Source organism: Oncorhynchus keta, chromosome 26 (assembly GCF_023373465.1).
Source record: "Oncorhynchus keta strain PuntledgeMale-10-30-2019 chromosome 26, Oket_V2, whole genome shotgun sequence".
Classification (NCBI taxonomy): domain Eukaryota; kingdom Metazoa; phylum Chordata; class Actinopteri; order Salmoniformes; family Salmonidae; genus Oncorhynchus; species Oncorhynchus keta.
In genome coordinates this window covers 1,974,483-1,994,526 of record NC_068446.1, presented here as the reverse complement: position 1 = coordinate 1,994,526, position 20,044 = coordinate 1,974,483, and the positions used below count along the sequence as shown (strand labels likewise).

General features: G+C 42.2%; 1 protein-coding gene across 9 annotated transcripts in view; it reads right to left on the bottom strand.

Annotated features, from left to right (window-relative positions):
* The window catches only part of LOC118358607 (exocyst complex component 2), a 104,741-nt gene that overhangs the window by 62,814 nt on the left and 21,883 nt on the right, over positions 1 to 20,044 (bottom strand). For 7 of the 9 annotated variants that reach the window (XR_008079888.1, XM_052480016.1, XM_052480015.1 and 4 more), the window contains 5 exons: positions 14,975 to 15,151; positions 14,553 to 14,679; positions 5,390 to 5,503; positions 3,643 to 3,767; positions 2,406 to 2,435 (listed from right to left, as the gene is read on the bottom strand). Coding sequence is in view for 8 of the 9 variants with exons in the window: in XM_052480016.1 (XP_052335976.1) it covers positions 2,406 to 2,435; positions 3,643 to 3,767; positions 5,390 to 5,503; positions 14,553 to 14,679; positions 14,975 to 15,151 (573 nt within the window). In the remaining variant the exon portion in view is untranslated. The remainder of the gene's footprint in view (positions 1 to 2,405; positions 2,436 to 3,642; positions 3,768 to 5,389; positions 5,504 to 14,552; positions 14,680 to 14,974; positions 15,152 to 20,044) is intronic. The other 2 variants (XM_052480017.1, XM_052480019.1) reach the window with 1 other exon arrangement.

Here is a 20,044-nt window from a genome sequence, read left to right as displayed (position 1 = left end):
CACTTTCTTTTTTTTACCCAGCTCCTGGCCCACCGGATGGGTGACCCCAGACATCAAGGTAATTCAACCTCATGTCATCCCTCAATGCAGACATGTACCCTGCAGGTACAAGCGTCAGTCTAACGGTGAAGGGGAACAGTGTAATAAGGGTGTAATATCAATGTGCTTTGGGATGAGGGTGGGGTTAGCCATTTAGCGGCGAGTGCTAAACTATGTTTAAGCCCAGCAGGGAAACACAAAGGCCATTATTACTGAGAGACATCAGTGGTCATACAGACACACACACCCACGCGCACCCACACGTCTCGGTTTCTGTTGGAGGAGACGAATGAGGTGAGATTGAGGATCGGAGAGGGTGGGACAAAAGAGAGAAAGCCAAGAAAGAGAACAGACCACACTTGTTTGAAGCATTTTGTTGTTGAACAGAACTCCAGATGGTTTGGCCAACACAGAGGCATTCTCTCCTTATTTACACACTGTGATCCCCAGTCCCCTACTCGCTCTTATTAATAAAACATCGGGCTTTTACAATAGCCATCGATAAAATTCTCACATACAGGCAGAAGAGAAAATAAACTGAGGAGGAGACAAAAAGGAAAAGGCATTAAAACGGTAATTGAGTGAGCTGGAGGCGCCACAGGCTAAAACATCAATTAGTACCGTGCCACTTCTAATGCAATACATTCCGACCACAGAGCACACCGACATGCACGTTACGCGATCGCGCACTCAAACACACACGTCGTTATTCAATTTCCTTTCAATTTGTACAGAAACACCTGAGGTGTAGCTAATTTGGAATGACTCCAACTGACGACCTGCCAAACACAGAGAGGGAGAGAGAAAAATAAAGGATTCACAGTTTCACAGAGGGCTGTGCTAACTGGGCCTGGCAATGAGCGACTGCTGGAGCCGCCTAGAGCCGTCTGGTTACTAAAGCTTCCCCTTACCATATGCTGGGCTAGCACTCAGACATTCTTTATAACCAACCAAAACAGGGGCTCTGAGAAGCATCATTCTAAAAACAGGTCACAATCAGAGGACTAAATACTGTAATGAGTCAGAATATACTCTCAAACCTGTAAAGTGAAGTGCATCCTAATGTCAAAGGTCAAATTGGACTTTCACCTTACAGTCCATTGCTTCCTGACTCACAGGTCATTGGAGTCCATCAACGAGCACTACTTCCTGGGTCACCGAGGACTTGTGCCTCCCATTGGGTTCGTATTGGGCATGATTAGTATAGTGAACGTGAGAAAGGGTCTGTATTGTTCCCCTCGGTCATGTTAGGGCCGTTATCACCCCGGTTACTCTTGCCTGCATTGTGTGGCCCTGCTTCATGTATTTAGATTCAGTTGCTAACAATGAAAACATTGCCTCGGACCCCCCCCCCCACGCTCCTACCGGGCACAAACATTACATACGGAAAGCAATAATAATAATGACAGAGGCATAGAAATAGTCAGGGGAAGTAACTGAGTGGTTATGAGGGGAAATAAGAGTAAACAGACAAAAATATGAATGATAGAGTTGAACAATTGATTTCACTGAACTAACTGGCAGAGCGACAGTAGTCACAATGTTACCTCAGAGGCTTTAGAGAGTGGATCATAAAGGCTGTGTGTGTGTGTGTGTGTGTGTGTGTGTGTGTGTGTGTGTGTGTGTGTGTGTGGGGGGGGGGGGGGTCAGTATACGTGTGAATTAGTAAACGTGTCTGTCCAGTATGTGCGTGTTCCGTATGTGTGTTTGTGTGTATAGTGAGAGGCAAATGTGTGTGTGTATGTATAGTCACAATTATAATTTGTGTAATGCACATGTATTATTTTAACCTTTATTTAACTAGGCAAGCAAATTCTTATTTACTATGACGGCCTAGGAACAGTGGGTTAACTGCCTTGTTCAGGGGCAGAACGACAGAGTTTTACCTTGTCAGCCTTCGGTTCACTGGCCCAACGCTCTAACCACTAGGCTACCTGCTGTCTATAAGGACACAGCAGAGCATCGGTGCAGAGCAGCGGTGCAGATTGCCTCATGGCCCTGCCTGTGCCTGCTACCGTGCAAGTCGCGTGATTGACAGTTGAGAGCTGACGTGGTTTTAACGAAAGTGAATTAGGCGTGTTGTGGTTGGCTAGTCGTACTGCAGTACACTAAAGCACCACTCCACTGTAATCAACCACTGTCAGACCACACCGCACAGCCGCGTGACACACACACACACACACACACACACACACACACACACACACACACACACACACACACACACACACACACCAGAGTTCTGAGAAATGGTCGGGTGTTAACGCAAAGTCATTAGATGTCCACTGCAAAAGACTACTTAACCTTTTACCACAAACCATGCCTGGCTTAGTCTTACACACACCCCGAGCCCGACAAACTCTTACCTGCATCATGAGAGCCAAGTTCCGTCAACCCTGCAACAATTTTACATTACAAACACTTAACAGTGTTAACATCTCTCGGTGTAATAACACACATAAAATGTGTACCACACCCTCTCTGTGTAGTATTGGTGTACTGTATACCACACACTCTCTGTGTAGTATTGGTGTACTGTGTACCACACACACTCTCTGTGTAGTATTGGTGTACTGTGTACCACACACACTGTGTAGTATTGGTGTACTGTGTACCACACTCTCTGTGTAGTATTGGCGTACTGTGTACCACACCCACTCTGTGTAGTAGTGGTGTACTGTATACCACACACATTCTCTGTGTAGTATTGGTGTACTGTGTACCACACACTCTCTGTGTAGTATTGGCGTACTGTGTACCACACACTGTGTAGTATTGGTGTACTGTGTACCACACACACTGTGTAGTATTGGTGTACTGTGTACCACACCCTCTCTGTGTAGTAGTGGTGTACTGTGTACCACACCCTCTCTGTGTAGTATTGGCGTACTGTGTACCACACACACACTGTGTAGTATTGGTGTACTGTGTACCACACCCTCTCTGTGTAGTAGTGGTGTACTGTGTACCACACTCTCTGTGTAGTATTGGTGTACTGTGTACCACACCCTCTCTGTGTAGTATTGGTGTACTGTGTACCACACCCTCTCTGTGTAGTAGTGGTGTACTGTGTACCACACCCTCTCTGTGTAGTAGTGGTGTACTGTGTACCACACCCTCTCTGTGTAGTAGTGGTGTACTGTGTACCACACCCTCTCTGTGTAGTAGTGGTGTACTGTGTACCACACCCTCTCTGTGTAGTAGTGGTGTACCACACCCTCTCTGTGTAGTATTGGTGTACTGTGTACCACACTCTCTCTGTGTAGTAGTGGCGTACTGTGTATCACACACTCTGTGTAGTATTGGTGTACTGTGTACCACACCCTCTCTGTGTAGTATTGGTGTACTGTGTACCACACTCTCTCTGTGTAGTAGTGGTGTACTGTGTACCACACTCTCTCTGTGTAGTAGTGGTGTACTGTGTACCACACTCTCTGTATAGTAGTGGTGTACTGTGTACCACACCCTCTCTGTATAGTAGTGGTGTACTGTGTACCACACTCTCTGTATAGTAGTGGTGTACTGTGTACCACACACTCTGTGTAGTAGTGGTGTACTGTGTATCAAACTCTCTCTGTGTAGTAGTGGTGTACTGTATCTTACCTGCGAGAGCATCCTGAGCCTCGAAGAAGGTGCTGAGGCCTCCCTTCACATAGGCCAGACTACCCTCATTCTTCTTAGTGGCCTGCTTCTTCAGGTTACTGGCTGCCATACGCAACTGGTCAAAACTGAGAGGGGGGAGAGGGGGGTACCATCAGTCAGAGGAGTTGTGTGTGCGTATTATCTTGTGTGTGTAACAGAGTGCATGTGCGCCGTGCCTGAGTGAGTGTGAGCTCGCGTGTCCGCAGGAGGGTGTGTGTGTGTCCCCCCCCCTGGGAGTGAATGGAGGTTTCCTCTGGAGGGAAGAAACACATGCCCTGTCAACCAAAAACAACCCGACCCAACGGACCCTGAAGTTTTGCAGCAACTAGTCAGCACTCGGCAGGATCCAACCGTTAGACTGGGGGGGTTAGTTGGAGGGGGACCATGACAGATGACGGAAAGGAAACCAGGGGAGACTAATAATAACCTGACAGACAGGCTGACAAACACTGTCCTAGTATGACAAAGACCAGGGGTTGGAGGTCAACAAGAGAAAGGACACTTCCTTCACATGTCCAACGTTTTCTTGTTAGGTCAAAAATCAAGTAGGAATGGAGGTAGATTGTATTTGTTTACAGACTAAACCGGTCTCTGGGTTAGTGGATAGATTGGAAGGTCTGAGAACCATGCAAAAGACAACATTAAAAAGGTTCTCTTGTCACAGCAATAGTTTCAAAAGTTTAACTACGCTGCCGACAAAAGAAAACATCTAGGATTCATGTGTATGTTTGTGACTAGTAGTTTGGTTGTTTGGGCTGACGTTCATGGTAGACAGTTCCTTCAGAAAGTATTCACACCCCTGGACGTTTCACAGTTTGTTGTGCTGTAATTACATTTACATGTCGTGTTCCTGATGGACACAGAATAACCCACAATGTCAAAGTGGAATTTAGATTTTTTTTTTAGAAATGTTTACAAATAATAAAACATTTAAAGCCTGAATATATTCAGGAGTAAAGACTTGCTTAACAAGTCACATAATAAGTTGCATGGACCTAATGTGCAATATTAGTGGTTAACAACATCTTTGAATGATTACACCATCTCTGTACCCCACACATACAATTATCTGTAAGGGCCCTAAGTCAAGTAGTGAATTTCAAGAACAAATTCAACCACAAAGATAAGGAAGGTTTTCCAATGCCTCGAAAAGAAGGGCACCGATTGGTTGATGGGTAAAAAAAAAAAAAAAAGCAGACACTGAATATCCCTTTGAGCATGGTGATGTTATTAATTACGATTTAGTTGGTGTATCAATACACCCAGTCGTCCTTCCTAACTCAGTTGAGGAGTAAAACCGTTCCGAGTAATGGTGATTTTAAAACCGTTCCAGAGTTTAACGGCTGTGATGGGAGAAAACTGAGGCTGAATCAAAAACATTGTCGCTACTCCACAATACTAAATGACAGAGTAAAAAATGGAAGTCTGTACAGAATAAAAATAATTCCAAAACATGCAATAACTTTGCAATAAAGGCACTAAAGTAATACTCCAAAAAATGTGCCAAAGAAAATAACTTCCTGTCCTGAATACAAAATTCAATCCACTTCTAACCCAATTTGTAACACAAAAAAATGTGGAAAAAGTCAAGGGGTGTGAATACTTTCTGAAGGCACTGTAGTTGGGAAGGAGTGCTGTCTGATTGGCTGGTACAGGAGAAAGATGGTAGTGATTGGCTGTGTCTCTTAGACCCAGAGGCCTGACCTACCTGGTGACAGAGTGGTTCTCGATAAGGTACCAAGTAGCTGAGAAGTTCTCAATGGTGAACTCTCCACTCACACCTGGAAACAACGCCTCCAGATCTTTCAGAGGGACCTGACCCCTGGGGGAGAAAACACACACACACAAGAGATTACCAAGGAAACCCTAGTAAATATGTATGTTTTATGTCTCCTATGTTATGATCATGCTGCGGTCCCTGTTTGGTTCAGTTGGTAGAGCATGGTGCTTGCAATGCCAGGATTGTGGGGTTTGAATCCCGGGGCCACCAATATGTAAAATGGATGCATGCATGACTGCAAGTCACTTTCAGTTAAGTGTGTACCAAAAGCCATATTATTATGCTGCAAAACCCATTTCCCTTTTTGACAATAAAGTTGGTGTAGATTTGTTCATGCTCCATCACTGAATTAGAGGGAATGCTTACAACTGTACATAGTTACTCAAATAAGAAAGAACATTTACCAGTTACATTATACAAAATAACAAGAACTTCATTCCATAATGTGAAAGGTAAGTTGACGTGTTGGTATAAAAAGTCCTCCAGCGGGGGTCAACGTGAGGCCAGGCCGTGCCCAAAGAGGAAGGCCCGGGCATGGGAAGAGCAGTGTGTGACGCCACTGGAGGACCCACAAGTTGTTAGGAACGTTTGATCTGTGGTAATGACCCGTGGGCTACACAAACTAAACTCTAAAATGAAACCCACCACCCACCCAGGCTCTACTGTACTGGAACACACTGAGCCCTGAGGGGATATAAACACACACACACACACACACACACACACACACACACACACACACCGCAAAGCAGAATTATCTCAGTGCCGATCGGTAAAGATGGGTAGTCATGGGAAAGAATTGGGAGAAAGAGAGGGAGGGTGAAACTGCAAGTTTTGATCACCATGAAAGTTTAACGTCAATTAACCTCTCAAAACTCTCTCGTCTCAAAGTTCTCGTGCTGCTTCTTGTAGCGGGTGTGGCTCAGTTGGTAAGAGTGTTTCGCTAGCAATGTACAGGTTGCAGACTGAATTCCTAGACCATGTACACACAATAAAAATGTACTCACCGCACCGTTAGGCGCTTTACAAGGCGTCGACTAAGTGGCATATTACATTTACACAGTTGAAGTCGGAAGTTTACATACACTTAGGTTGGAGTCATTAAAACTCGTTTTTCAACCACTCTACAAATATCTTGTTAACAAACTATAGTTTTGGCAAGTTGGTGAGGACATCTACTTTGTGCATGACACAAGTCATTTTTCCAACAATTGTTTACAGACAGATTATTTCACTTATAATTCACTGTATCACAATTCCAGTGGGGCAGAAGTTTACATACACTAAGTTGACTGTGCCTTTAAACAGCTTGGAAAATTCCAGAAAATTATGTCATGGCTTTAGAAGCTTTTGATAGGCTAATTGACATCATTTGAGTCAATTGGAGGTGCACCTGTGGATGTATTTCAAGGCCTACCTTCAATCTTGGTGCCTCTTTGCTTGACATAATGGTAAAACCAAAAGAAATCAGCAAAGACCTCAGAAAGAAATGTGTAGACCTCCACAAGTCTGGTTCATCCTTGGGAGCAATTTCCAAACGTTCATCTGTACAAACAATAGTATGCAAGTATAAACACCATGGGACCACGCATCATAACGCTCACGAAGGCGTTCTGTCTCCTAAAGATGAACGTACTGTGGTGTGAAAAGTGCAAATCAATTCCAGAACAACAGCAAAGGACCTTGTGAAGATGCTGGAGGAAACAGGTACAAAAGTATCTATATCCACAGTAAAACAAGTCCCATATTGACATAACCCGAAAGGCTGCTCAGCAAGGAAGAAGCCACTGCCCCCAAACCGCCATAATGAAGCCAGACTAAAAAAGCAAGTGCACATGGGGACAAAGATCATACTTTCTTGGAGAAAATGTCCTCTGGTCTGATGAAACAAAAATATAACTATTTGGCCATAATGACCATTGTTATGTTTGGAGGGAAAAGGGGGAGGCTTGTAAGCCGAAGATCACCATCCCAACCGTGAAGCACAGGGGTGGCAGCATCATGTTGTGGAGGTGCTTTGCTGCAGGAGGGACTGGTGCACTTCACAAAATAGATGGCATCATAAGGGTGGAAAATTATGTGGATATATTGAAGCAACATCTCAAGACATCAGTCAGGAAGTTAAAGCTTAGTTGCAAATGAGTCTTCCAAATGGACAATGACCCCAAGCATACTTCCAAAGTTGTGGCAAAATGGCTTAAGGACAACAAAGTCAAGGTATTGGAGTGGCCATCACAAAGCCCTGGCCTCAATCCAATAGAAAATTTGTGGGCAGAACTGAAAAAGCGTGTGCGAGCAAGGAGGCCTACAAACCTGACTCAGTTACACCAGCTTTGGCAGGAGGAATGGGCCAAATTCACCCAACTTATTGTGGGAAGCTTGTGGAAGGCTATCAGTGATAAATTCATGAACTTCTTTGAGGAAAAGATTATGATTATTAGAAAGCAAATTACGGACTCCTCTTTAAATCTGCGTATTCCTTCAAAGCTCAGTTGTCCTGAGTCTGTACAAATCTGCCAGGACCAAGGATCAAGAGAGACGCTCAAGTGTTTTAGTACTATATCTCTTGACACAATGATGAAAATAATCATGGCCTATAAACCTTCAAGCTGCATACTGGACCCTATTCCAACTAAACTACTGAAAGAGCTGCTTCCTGTGCTTGGCCCTCCTATGTTGAACATAATAAAACAGCTCTCTATCCACCGGATGTGTACCAAACTCACTAAAAGTGGCAGTAATAAAGCCTCTCTTGAAAAAGCCAAACGTTGACCCAGAAAATATCAAAAACTATCGGCCTATATCGAATCTTCCATTCCTCTCGAAAATTTGAGAAAAGGCTGTTGCGCAGCAACTCACTGCCTTCCTGAAGACAAACAATGTATACGAAATGCTTCAGTTTGGTTTTAGACCCCATCATAGCACTGAGACGGCACTTGTGAAGGTGGTAAATGACATTTTAATGGCATCGGACCAAGGCTCTGCATCTGTCCTCGTGCTCCTAGACCTTAGTGCTGCTTTTGATATCATCGATCACCACATTCTTTTGGAGTGATTGGAAACCCAAATTGGTCTACACGGACAAATTCTGGCCTGGTTTGGATCTTATCTGTCGGAAAGATATCAATTTGTCTCTGTGACTGGTTTGTTCTCTGACAAATCAGCTATAAATTTCGGTGTTCCTCAAGGTTCCGTTTTAGGACCACTATTGTCTTCACTATATATTTTACCTCTTGGGGATGTTATTCGAAAACATAATGTTAACTTTCACTGCTATGCGGATGACACACAGCTGTACATTTCAATGAAACATGGTGAAGCCCCAAAATTGCCCTTGCTAGAAGAATGTGTTTCAGACATAAGGAAGTGGATGGCTGCAAAATTCCTACTTTTAAACTCAGACAAAACAGAGATGCTTGTTCTAGGTCCCAAGAAACAAAGAGATCTTATGTTGAATCTGACAATTAATCTTAATGGTTGTACAGTAGTCTCAAATAAAACTGAAGGACCTCGGCGTTACTCTGGACCCTGATCTCTCTTTTGAAGAGACCATTTCAAGGACAGCTTTTTTCCATCTACGTAACATTGCAAAAATCAGAAACTTTCTGTCCAAAAATGATGCAGAAAAATTAATCCATGCTTTTGTCACTTCTCGGTTAGACTACTGCAATGCTCTACTTTCCGGCTACCCGGATAAAGCACTAAATAAACCTCAGTTAGTGCTAAATACGGCTGCTAGAATCCTGACTAGAACCAACAAATTTGATCATATTACTCCAGTGCTAGCCTCTCTACACTGGCTTCCTGTCAAAGCAAGGGCTGATTTCAAGGTTTTAATGCTAACCTACAAAGCATTACATGGGCTTGCTCCTACCCATCTCTCTGATTTGGTGCTGCCGTACATAGCTGCACGTACGCTACGGTCACAAGACGCAGGCCTCCGAATTGTCCCTAGAATTTCTAAGCAAACAGCTGGAGGCAGGGCTTTCTCCTATAGAGCTCCATTTTTATGGAACTGTCTGCCTACCCATGTCAGAGACGCAAACTCGGTCTCAACCTTTAAGTCTTTACTGAAGACTCATCTCTTCAGTGGGTCATATGATTGAGTGTAGTCTGGCCCAGGAGTGGGAAGGTGAACGGAAAGGCTCTGGAGCAACGAACCGCCCTTGCTGTCTCTGCCTGGCCGGTTCCCCTCTTTCCACTGGGATTCTCTGCCTCTAACCCTATTACAGGGGCTGAGTCACTGGCTTACTGGGGCTCTCTCATACCGTCCCTGGAAGGGGTGCGTCACCTGAGTGGGTTGATTCACTGATGTGGTCATCCTGTCTGGGTTGGCGCCCCCCCTTGGGTTGTGCCATGGCAGAGATCTTTGTGGGCTATACTCAGCCTTGTCTCAGGATGGTAAGTTGGTGGTTGAAGATATCCCTCTGGTGGTGTGGGGGCTGTGCTTTGGCAAAGTGGGTGGGGTTATATCCTTCCTGTTTGGCTCTGTCCGGGGGTGTCCTCGGGTAGGGCCACAGTGTCTCCTGTCCCCTCCCGTCTCAGCCGCCAGTATTTATGCTGCAGTAATTTGTATCGGGGGGCTAAGGTCAGTTTGGTATATCTCGAGTACTTCTCCTGTCCTATTCGGTGCCCTGTGTGAATCTAAGTGTGCGTTCTCTAATTCTCTCCTTCTCTCTTTCTTTCTCTCTCTCGGAGGACCTGAGCCCTAGGACCATGCCTCAGGACTACCTGACATGATGACTCCTTGCTGTCCACAGTCCACCTGGCCGTCCTGCTACTCCAGTTTCAACTGTTCTGCCTTATTATTATTGGACCATGCTGGTCATTTATGAACATTTGAACATCTTGGCCATGTTCTGTTATAATCTCCACCCGGCACAGCCAGAAGAGGACTGGCCACCCCACATAACCTGGTTCCTCTCTAGGTTTCTTCCTAGGTTTTGGAGTTTTTCCTAGCCACCGTGCTTCTACACCTGCATTGCTTGCTGTTTGGGGTTTTAGGCTGGGTTTCTGTACATATCAGCTGATGTACGAAGGGCTATATAAATACATTTGATTTGATCTGAAACATTTGACCCAAGTTTAAATTGTTTAAGGCAATGCTACCAAATACTAATTGAGTGTATATAAACTTCTGACCCACTGGGGATGTGATGAAAGAAATAAAAGCTGAAATAAATTACTCTACTATTATTCTGACATTTCACATTCTTAAAATAAAGTGGTGATCCTAACTGACCTAAGACAGGGAATTTTTACTAGGATTAAATGTCAGGAATTGTGAAAAACTGAGGTTACATTTTTTTGGCTAAGGTGTATAAACTTTCGACTTCAACTGTACATATGTATCTCGAAAGAGAGTGAGAGAGAAAAAGAGCGATTGAGAGAGAGTAAAAGAAAACTTTCGCAGTCTGTTCAGTTATTCCCTCACCTCCAAACCTGGCAAAGTATCAAAGACTGCTTTAACATGTATCGGCTCAGCTGCTCTGCTCTACACAGACGGACAGGAAGCACATACGTATACGCTGAGAGAAATCCTGCCCAAGTTCAGTAGGCTAACTCAAAATAAGCAGTTACAGTCCCGACTCCGGAAAGGATCACTCGAGCATCGCGGCTTGGACGGTGCAAGGACGGGGTTTGTTACTCTGTAGCATGCGGACCAAAACAAAAAAAGGAACACGTTGATGATGACATCACCAGGAAGTGTTTCACAGACCAACAAGAGGACTTCCTTTAAAAATATATACTTTTTCAAACAATATAATCATATAAAGAAAACAGACCGACCCAAACATCAACGATATCAAAGCTGCCCAGACCCACATGTTCCTACTGCATTGATTGTAAGACTCTATGCCATATGACCTCAAATTGAGCTTTACCTCTGTCACCCACACCTTTTCAATATTGAAATAATAATAATAATAATAATAATTTGATTCTTCCACCGTCTTAATGATGGAGGATAATTTGATTTCCAGTTTAAGTAAACATTTTTCTAAATTATTGACAAGAAAAGTATGGTCCAACCCATTTGGCATCTCAACACAGCCTCATATGCCATGTGTTGAAGTATGCAGATAGACAGACAAAGTTTACTTTTTACAATGTAAATTGTCCATCCATAAACATTGACTTTATAGCACTCCCAGAAGGCATGAATAATTTAAAATCACACTTAACACGACTCCGCAGTTGTACTGTAAAATTTGTGAATTTTGTCTCTTGTAAATAAAAATACATGTGTTTATAATGGATTAAGCGTACATTTTAGTTAACTGTAATTTCCTTAGTTATGTTCCAGCACAGTTATTTTAAAGTTTTGGTTCCAATAGTTAATATTTTTTTCGTAGAGATTGTCAGTTGGATCTCTGCAAGGTTTTGTATATCTTACTTATCATAGTTATACATTATTATTATTATTATTATATTACGTTATATACGTTATATTTCTGACTCAAATAGGATTCCCTCAACATTGCTCTGATGTCTAAGACTTAAAATCAACATTTTGTGATATACATTTTTTAATTTCATGTATCTGAAAACGTCTACATTAGTCAATCCAAAATGGCTTTTTTATTTTGTAATGGAAATAATGGTATTTCCGATTACCAAGCCATTTACAGTTTCTATGACTTTAGTTAACATGTGGGCCAGTTTATCGGTGAATTCTGAAAAGCTTTCCAAGCATTGTTCCATAGGGGGTTGTTTTTAAGGTGTGATATTGGATATTGTAGAATTTAATTTTCCATATATATCCATATTGTTATAGTGTTCTTAACTATGAAGTTGTTAATGTTCTTAGCTTTATCCTTTGAAAATAGACATATGAAAATATTCTGGGGAAGGGCATGCACATCTTCAATATGCATTTAACAATATTTTAATTTACATTTTTTTGTAATTTAACCTGTATTTAACTAGGCAAGTCAGTTACAATGACGGCCTAGGAACAGTGGGTTAGCTGCCTTGTTAAGGGGCAGAACGACAGATTTTTACCTTGTCGGCTCGGGGATTCGATCTAGCAACCTTTCGGTTACTGGCCCAACACTAACCACTAGGCTACCTGCCATCCCAAATATGTCGCAAGTAAAAGCCTTGGGTGGCGAGTTGATACAATTCCAGGTCTGGAAGATTTAAACCACCCTCAGACTTGGGGAGATGAACACTAAATTACATATACACTACCATTCAAAAGCTTGGGGTCACTTAGAAATGTCCTTGTTTTTGAAAGAAAAGCACATTTTTGGTCCATTAATATAACATACAATTGATCAGAAATACAGTGTAACAATTGTTAATTGTTAGTTGTAAATGACTATTGTAGCTGGAAACGGCAGATTTTTTAATGGAATATCTACATAGGCATGCAGAGTCCGATTATCAGCAACCATCACTCCTGTGTACCAATGGCACGTTGTGTTAGCTAATCTAAGTTTATAATTTTAAAAGGATAATTGATCATTAGAAAACCATTTAGCAAAAACGGTTGTTTCTGATTAAAGAAGCAATAAAACTGAACTTCTTTAGACTAGCTGAGTATCTGGAGCATCAGCATTTGTGGGTTCGATTACAGGCTCAAAATGGCCAGAAACAAATACCTTTCTTCTGAAACTCGTTAGTCTCTTCTTGTTCTGAGAAACAAAGGCCATTCCATGCAAGAAATTGTCAAGAAACTGAAGATCTCATACAACGCTGTGTCCTACTCCCTTCACAGAACAGCGCAAACTGTCTCTAACCAGAATAGAAAGAGGAGTGGGAGGCCCCGGTGCACAACTGAGCAAGAGGACAAGTACATTAGAGAGTTTAGTTTGAGAAACTAGGGTGGTGGCTACTTTGACGAATCTCAAATAACAAATATATGTTGAACAGTTTTTTGGTTACTACATGATCCCAAATGTGTTATTTAATCGTTTTGTTTTCACTGTTATTCTACAATGTAGAAAATAGTAGAAAATAAAGAAAAACCCTTAAATGAGTAGGTGTACTAGTACTGTACCTGAATGTACCTGACTAACATTGAAAACTCAATGCCCTCTTGTTAAACATATTTTCAGAATACTCTAAAAATCTCAAGATATAACAAATAAAGTGGGGAAAAAAAACAGAAATAATGGCTAAAATAAAGTAAAAAAATAAATGACTGCTGTAGAGCACGAGTTAAGTTAAAACCACAACAAGAGGACTTCTTGTTTGACCTCTCCGTTAGTATAACCAACCAGTGACATCACCACCTGACAAACCTGCTTAAAAATCGGTTCAAGACATCATAATCATGATGGGTTTAAACGCATTTAATTACTATAACTAAAAAGGTTGTCCGACTTCGTCCGCTTCAATTCTTCTGGTCAGCTATTTCTAGTTTGAACAGCTAGCCATCGTCTCTATAGTGGACAGAATTGGCTACATTCATTAATGTGATGCGTTTGTGTATTGTGCACTGTGAACCTTTTAGAGTGTGTTGACTGTACTATGTGGTTATAACATGAAGAGAAGAGCCGTACGGTTTCTTAGTTAGAGCTAACCGACCGTGATCTAAGGGTTGTAGTAGCCTACCAGTAGGCCCAGGAAAGTGACCATGTGTGACCAACATGGAGGGTTTGCAGCCCAGTCCTTCCTGTCCACGAGCGATCACTTGCCCCCTGGATCCCCTGGCCCCTCTAAACCAAACAAACATCAGAGGGCCTAGAGCACAGATATACCAGAACTAAACATTACATTACAGACTGTACATTCCCTGCCAGTCGCGTGGGAGGCAGAAGCCACACCATACGACCTGCCTGCTATGGTCATGTGTAGTGGGCTTGCAATGTTTCTATTCCACGGTTTCTTCTCTTCGTTCCCCTTCCTTTCAGGCCATGTGTGGTGGCTTGCAATGTTTCTATCCAAGTCATTCCGCTCTTCTTTCTTTCCCTCTCCTTTAAACACAATTATGGTGTTTCCAGTGCCTTTGTCCAGCAGTTAAAGCCAGTTGTAGCCATTGCTGTGTTGGCATAACATTTCAAACATCTCCACATGGGGATTGTTTGTTTGTTAGACTCAATGACTTAAGCCTGTGTGTGTGTGTGTGTGTGTGTGTCCCTACTTGTCAAAGTCGATGCCTAGCGGATTGCTGGGGCGTAGGGAGAGGGGGGAGATGCCTTTGTAGCGGTCGGTTCTCATGTCGTAATAGTTCATCTCATCCACCCACACAGCAGACTGGTCCAGAATACCTACAGCACAGACACACATCATCGTTGAGAGGACAGCCCAGATCACACACACTCAATTATAGTACCTGACAGAGCTACTATACAGTTTGTAAAGCAACACAGGACAATAGAGTATGGGTTTGTGGTGTGTTTCCATACTCTATTTCCTAGTTGCCTGAGCTTGGAAAAACTGAGGAAGATTACTCCGTTGCACAAGAACAGACAGTCATTCTAGAGTTCCTCTGACAAAGAGAGATGTGTTTGTAGATTTATATTAGAACTGCCGTGGTTGCCGAGGGCAGAAGGAGTATCTTACCGATCTTCTCAGCCTTGAGCAGTTTGAAGGAGACGGTGGAGGTGCCGTGGCCTCCTGACTTGGTGCTGACGATGATCTCTCCCTTATCGTCTTTGGCTGGGCCCACACGACACACTATCTTACTGGCTGACATCCACTCAGCCGTCAGCAAGCAGTTGTGACCACATATGGACAGACCTGAGAGAGAGAGAGCGAGAGAGAGAAAGAGAGAGAGAAGTGAGGCTAATCAAATATATAGGCGAGCTAACAGCAACAGGACAAACAACCAAGTAATAACATGAGAGAAACACAGAGAAAAGGCATGACACATTGACACAAACAGCAGTTTAATAAATCCGCCATTAGGGGTCAAAGTTCAGGCCAGGTCCAGTCAGTCCTGTGGGTGGCCCTGACACGAGTCTCTCACAGCTTCATCATTCTGTCCACACAGAGTGCTGTCACTTCAATGCTAAGTGGCTCAATAAATATCTATTCACTGTACTTTTTACACTCTCTGACCCTTCTTCTCCTTGTCAGTGTGAACACTGGAATAAAGAGAGAGCGAGAGACAGAGCAAAACCCCTTCCTCTGATTTATCTGACTAGATGGAACTTGAGTGTCAGACATGTGGAATCAAACACCATAAAAGCCTGTGAGAGATGATACAAAAATAACCCTTGAAACAAAGTGTGAATAATAATATGGCCATTAAATTAAAGCACATTTCCTGCCTCTGTACTGGTCATATGCCACAAAACACTATTTGTTTTGCTATCTAACATATACATTAAAAAGGCTAAATTTTAGGCTCTGGGGTCATTCGTGGTCAGAAATAGATCCAAATGATTGGCCAGGACTCCGCCTGCCAAGTCCACAGAATGTGTGAGGCCATGTCTTTCATTCGCGGGCGTCTTGATTTTAATTCTTGAAAATAACACACTGAAATTCTAGGTATATTCTAATTGGTGACATTTTGACAATACAAAACAAGTTGGACATTTACATTAAATGTATATTAAAATACATTATGTTCATAAAATGCAGGAAAAAGACATGGGGTAGTGGAGTTTATTTTTGTTCCACTAGCACTACTCTTCTTCAAAGTAAAAACAATTGTGGCCACAGATGCTTAGCTTTTTTTAAAATGTGTTCTGTTTTTAAAGTTCTGTTTTAAAAAAAAATCTGAGAAACAAATTCACTAATTATAAAATATCTTACACGTTTTTTGGCAATTCAATTCAGATTACATTTAAACAAAACATGCAGTATTTAGATAAAATTATTAACATAAGTATTTTAACCAACAATCTGTTCTACTTAAAAACATTTATTAAACATATTACAATTTTTTTGTAGAACATTTCAAAGCCCCCCCCATCTTTTATTTTTTTTAGCATTTTTTCTTGCAATTTAAACTCCATGGAGCGGAGATCCATTTCTACATTTTAAAGCAAATTTCCTGCAATTCTACACATTTTACCATAGAGCTGAGACAACATTTTGCAGTTTTAAGGCTAATTTGATTCAACGCTATGCATTTTGCCATGGCTAAAATCTGTGTTCTTACGCACAAACATAACAAAAATCAATACTGCTAAATTCATTGCTTTTGGAATTTAATACTCCCTAGCTTTTATTTTGGTGATTGTTAGTTCTCAAAGACTTAATAAATATATAGGTCTATTATCTTTCATACATAGTTTATATCTGGTTTCAGGTGTTGAAGTTTTTCCATGCCGAAAATGTATTTAAAACAATATTATTCAATTTTTTTTTAACTTAGTCGGCCGGCCCAAGGATTACAATGGCAGAAAAATCTCTGCCAAAGGCATCCAATTCAATATGATTCAGATATCCAATAATTTGTCAGCATATAAAATCCCATTTTAATGTGACATTTAGTTAAATGGTATTTATTTGTTCACTTAACCAATGTTGATTAAAACTCATTATCTTGGGTGTTTTAAATGCAGTCGGTTAAACGAAACAAGAAAGTCATTTCATCTAATCTAGATTCATAAAAATGTTTTTTTTCCACTTCATAAAGTCATCAAAAACCCATTCAACTTGATCGACAGCAACAAACAGTCTGTGTAATGTAAGCAGAGCCTGACCATCGCTGACTGGTCCAGAGAGTTCTGTGGTAGACTGTAGGCTACTAAGGCTCTAGCCTGGTTCTGGGTAGATTAGTTACGGAGTCCAACTGTGTGACCCGTCATAACGGCATGAACTCTACTGTACACACAGTCTAACACACTCTCTCACACACACACACACAAATAAATATCATCAGTGCCAGTGAAAACATTCACATCACAAACAGAATAATTGATTGCATCAAAAACAACCGCACCAATGAATTCACACACTGGCTCATTTTGAGATTACTATTACAGGAAATAGGAGACGAAACATTCACACACTGGCTCATTTTGAGATTACCATTACAGGAAAGTGGGAGACTAAACATTCACACACTGGCTCATTTTGAGATTACCATTACAGGAAAGTGGGAGACTAAACATTCACACACTGGCTCATTTTGAGATTACCATTACAGGAAAGTGGGAGACTAAACATTCACACACTGGCTCATTTTGAGATTAACATTACAGGAAATAGGAGACGAAACATTCACACACTGGCTCATTTTGAGATTACCATTACAGGAAATAGGAGACGAAACATTCACACACTGGCTCATTTTGAGATTACCATTACAGGAAATAGGAGACGAAACATTCACACACTGGCTCATTTTGAGATTACCATTACAGGAAATAGGAGACTAAACATTCACACACTGGCTCATTTTGAGATTACCATTACAGGAAAGTGGGAGACTAAACATTCACATACTGGCTCATTTTGAGATTACCATTACAGGAAATAGGAGACTAAACATTCACACACTGGCTCATTTTGAGATTACCATTACAGGAAAGTGGGAGACTAAACATTCACACACTGGCTCATTTTGAGATTACCATTACAGGAAAGTGGGAGACTAAACATTCACATACTGGCTCATTTTGAGATTACCATTACAGGAAATAGGAGACTAAACATTCACACACTGGCTCATTTTGAGATTACCATTACAGGAAAGTGGGAGACTAAACATTCACACACTGGCTCATTTTGAGATTACCATTACAGGAAAGTGGGAGACTAAACATTCACATACTGGCTCATTTTGAGATTACCATTACAGGAAAGTGGGAGACTAAACATTCACATACTGGCTCATTTTGGAGATTACCATTACAGGAAAGTGGGAGACTAAACATTCACATACTGGCTCATTTTGAGATTACCATTACAGGAAAGTGGGAGACGAAACATTCACACACTGGCTCATTTTGAGATTACCATTACAGGAAAGTGGGAGACGAAACATTCACATACTGGCTCATTTTGAGATTACCATTACAGGAAAGTGGGAGACTAAACATTCACATACTGGCTCATTTTGAGATTACCATTACAGGAAAGTGGGAGACTAAACATTCTAGGAAGTGATTGGACTGTTGGAAGTCAAATCTAAATAACAGTGTGTGTGTGCGTGCGTGTGTGCGTGTGCGTGTGCGTGTTAGTGCTGTGATGGTCAGGGAATTTCAGGTGTCATGGTTGGTGTGTCATATGTGCACAGTTATCAGCACAACACTAGCGGATATGGGCCTAACTGTGTTGCTCTTGCTGTTGAATAATTCATTAAATTGTCAGATACACAGACACCCAACCTTCTTTTTTTAACAGACATTTATTTAACATAAATCAATAAAAACCTGCATTGTATTATAGAAAGTCTACACAAACTTTGTCTGCTAAAGTGCCATAGGCTAGCGCTTATACGATAAATTACCACTAACAACAGCAACATAAATAGGTAAGAGTAAATATTAACTGTATATCTATAGGGCCATAATAAAACAAAAATAATTAAATAAATATAGAATAAAATGTTTTGCTATTTTATAGCAATCGGCGACAGCTTGTAAAATGCAAACAATGCATATTGACTTTGTCCGGCTTGAGGCACAAGCGGACAGGGTTAACAAATGTATCCCCACAGTGCTGGAGATTCGCTCTGATGCGGTGTTCCTTGGCTCAAATACACACATGCATCTGCGTGCCAGCTTCAACATCAATGGATAGCGAGTCTAGTTGTCTCACCACCAGGTCAGGTTATTATTTGTTGGGTCAGGCTGTTCCTGCAGGTAGTTAGTAGGTTCAGTGTCTGCACGGACTCGGAGGGGAACAGGGGCAGTGTTTTGAACCCTTCGCTTCTGGAGGAGACCTCCTAAATTCCTTTTCTTGGCAGACGGTGGCGCACTCGCACCATCATTCGAGTCATCATCTCACTCAGTTGCAATAGCAGCAATTGCACCGACACCCTGGCTCCGGCGCCCCCTGCTTCCACAATCTTTTTGAAGAGTGCATCTCTCATCCCGTTCAAATCATCCCCTTTGTATCTTGGGTCGAGGAGGGAAGACAAGGATAAAAGCCATTTTATTTCCGGTAGGCTGTACTTGTCCTCAAGAACGTCTTCTGGACATCTCCCTATTGAGGCTTTGTGTCAGGCCGGTGTCGTTGGAGAAGCCGGCATGAGCAGATCTCCCCCCAGTAACTGGAACACTGACGAGAGCAGATCTCCCCCCAGTAACTGGAACACTGATGAGAGCAGATCTCCCCCCCAGTAACTGGAACACTGATAAGAGCAGATCTCCCCCAGTAACTGGAACACTGATGAGAGCAGATCTCCCCCCCAGTAACTGGAACACTGATGAGAGCAGATCTCCCCCAGTAACTGGAACACTGATGAGAGCAGATCTCCCCCCAGTAACTGGAACACTGATGAGAGCAGATCTCCCCCAGTAACTGGAACACTGACAGATCTCCCCAGAGCAGATCTCCCCCAGTAACTGGAACACTGATGAGAGCAGATCTCCCCCCCAGTAACTGGAACACTGATGAGAGCAGATCTCCCCAGTAACTGGAACAGAGATCTCCCCCAGTAACTGGAACACGAGAGCAGATCTCCCCCAGTAACTGGAACACTGACGAGAGCAGATCTCCCCCAGTAACTGG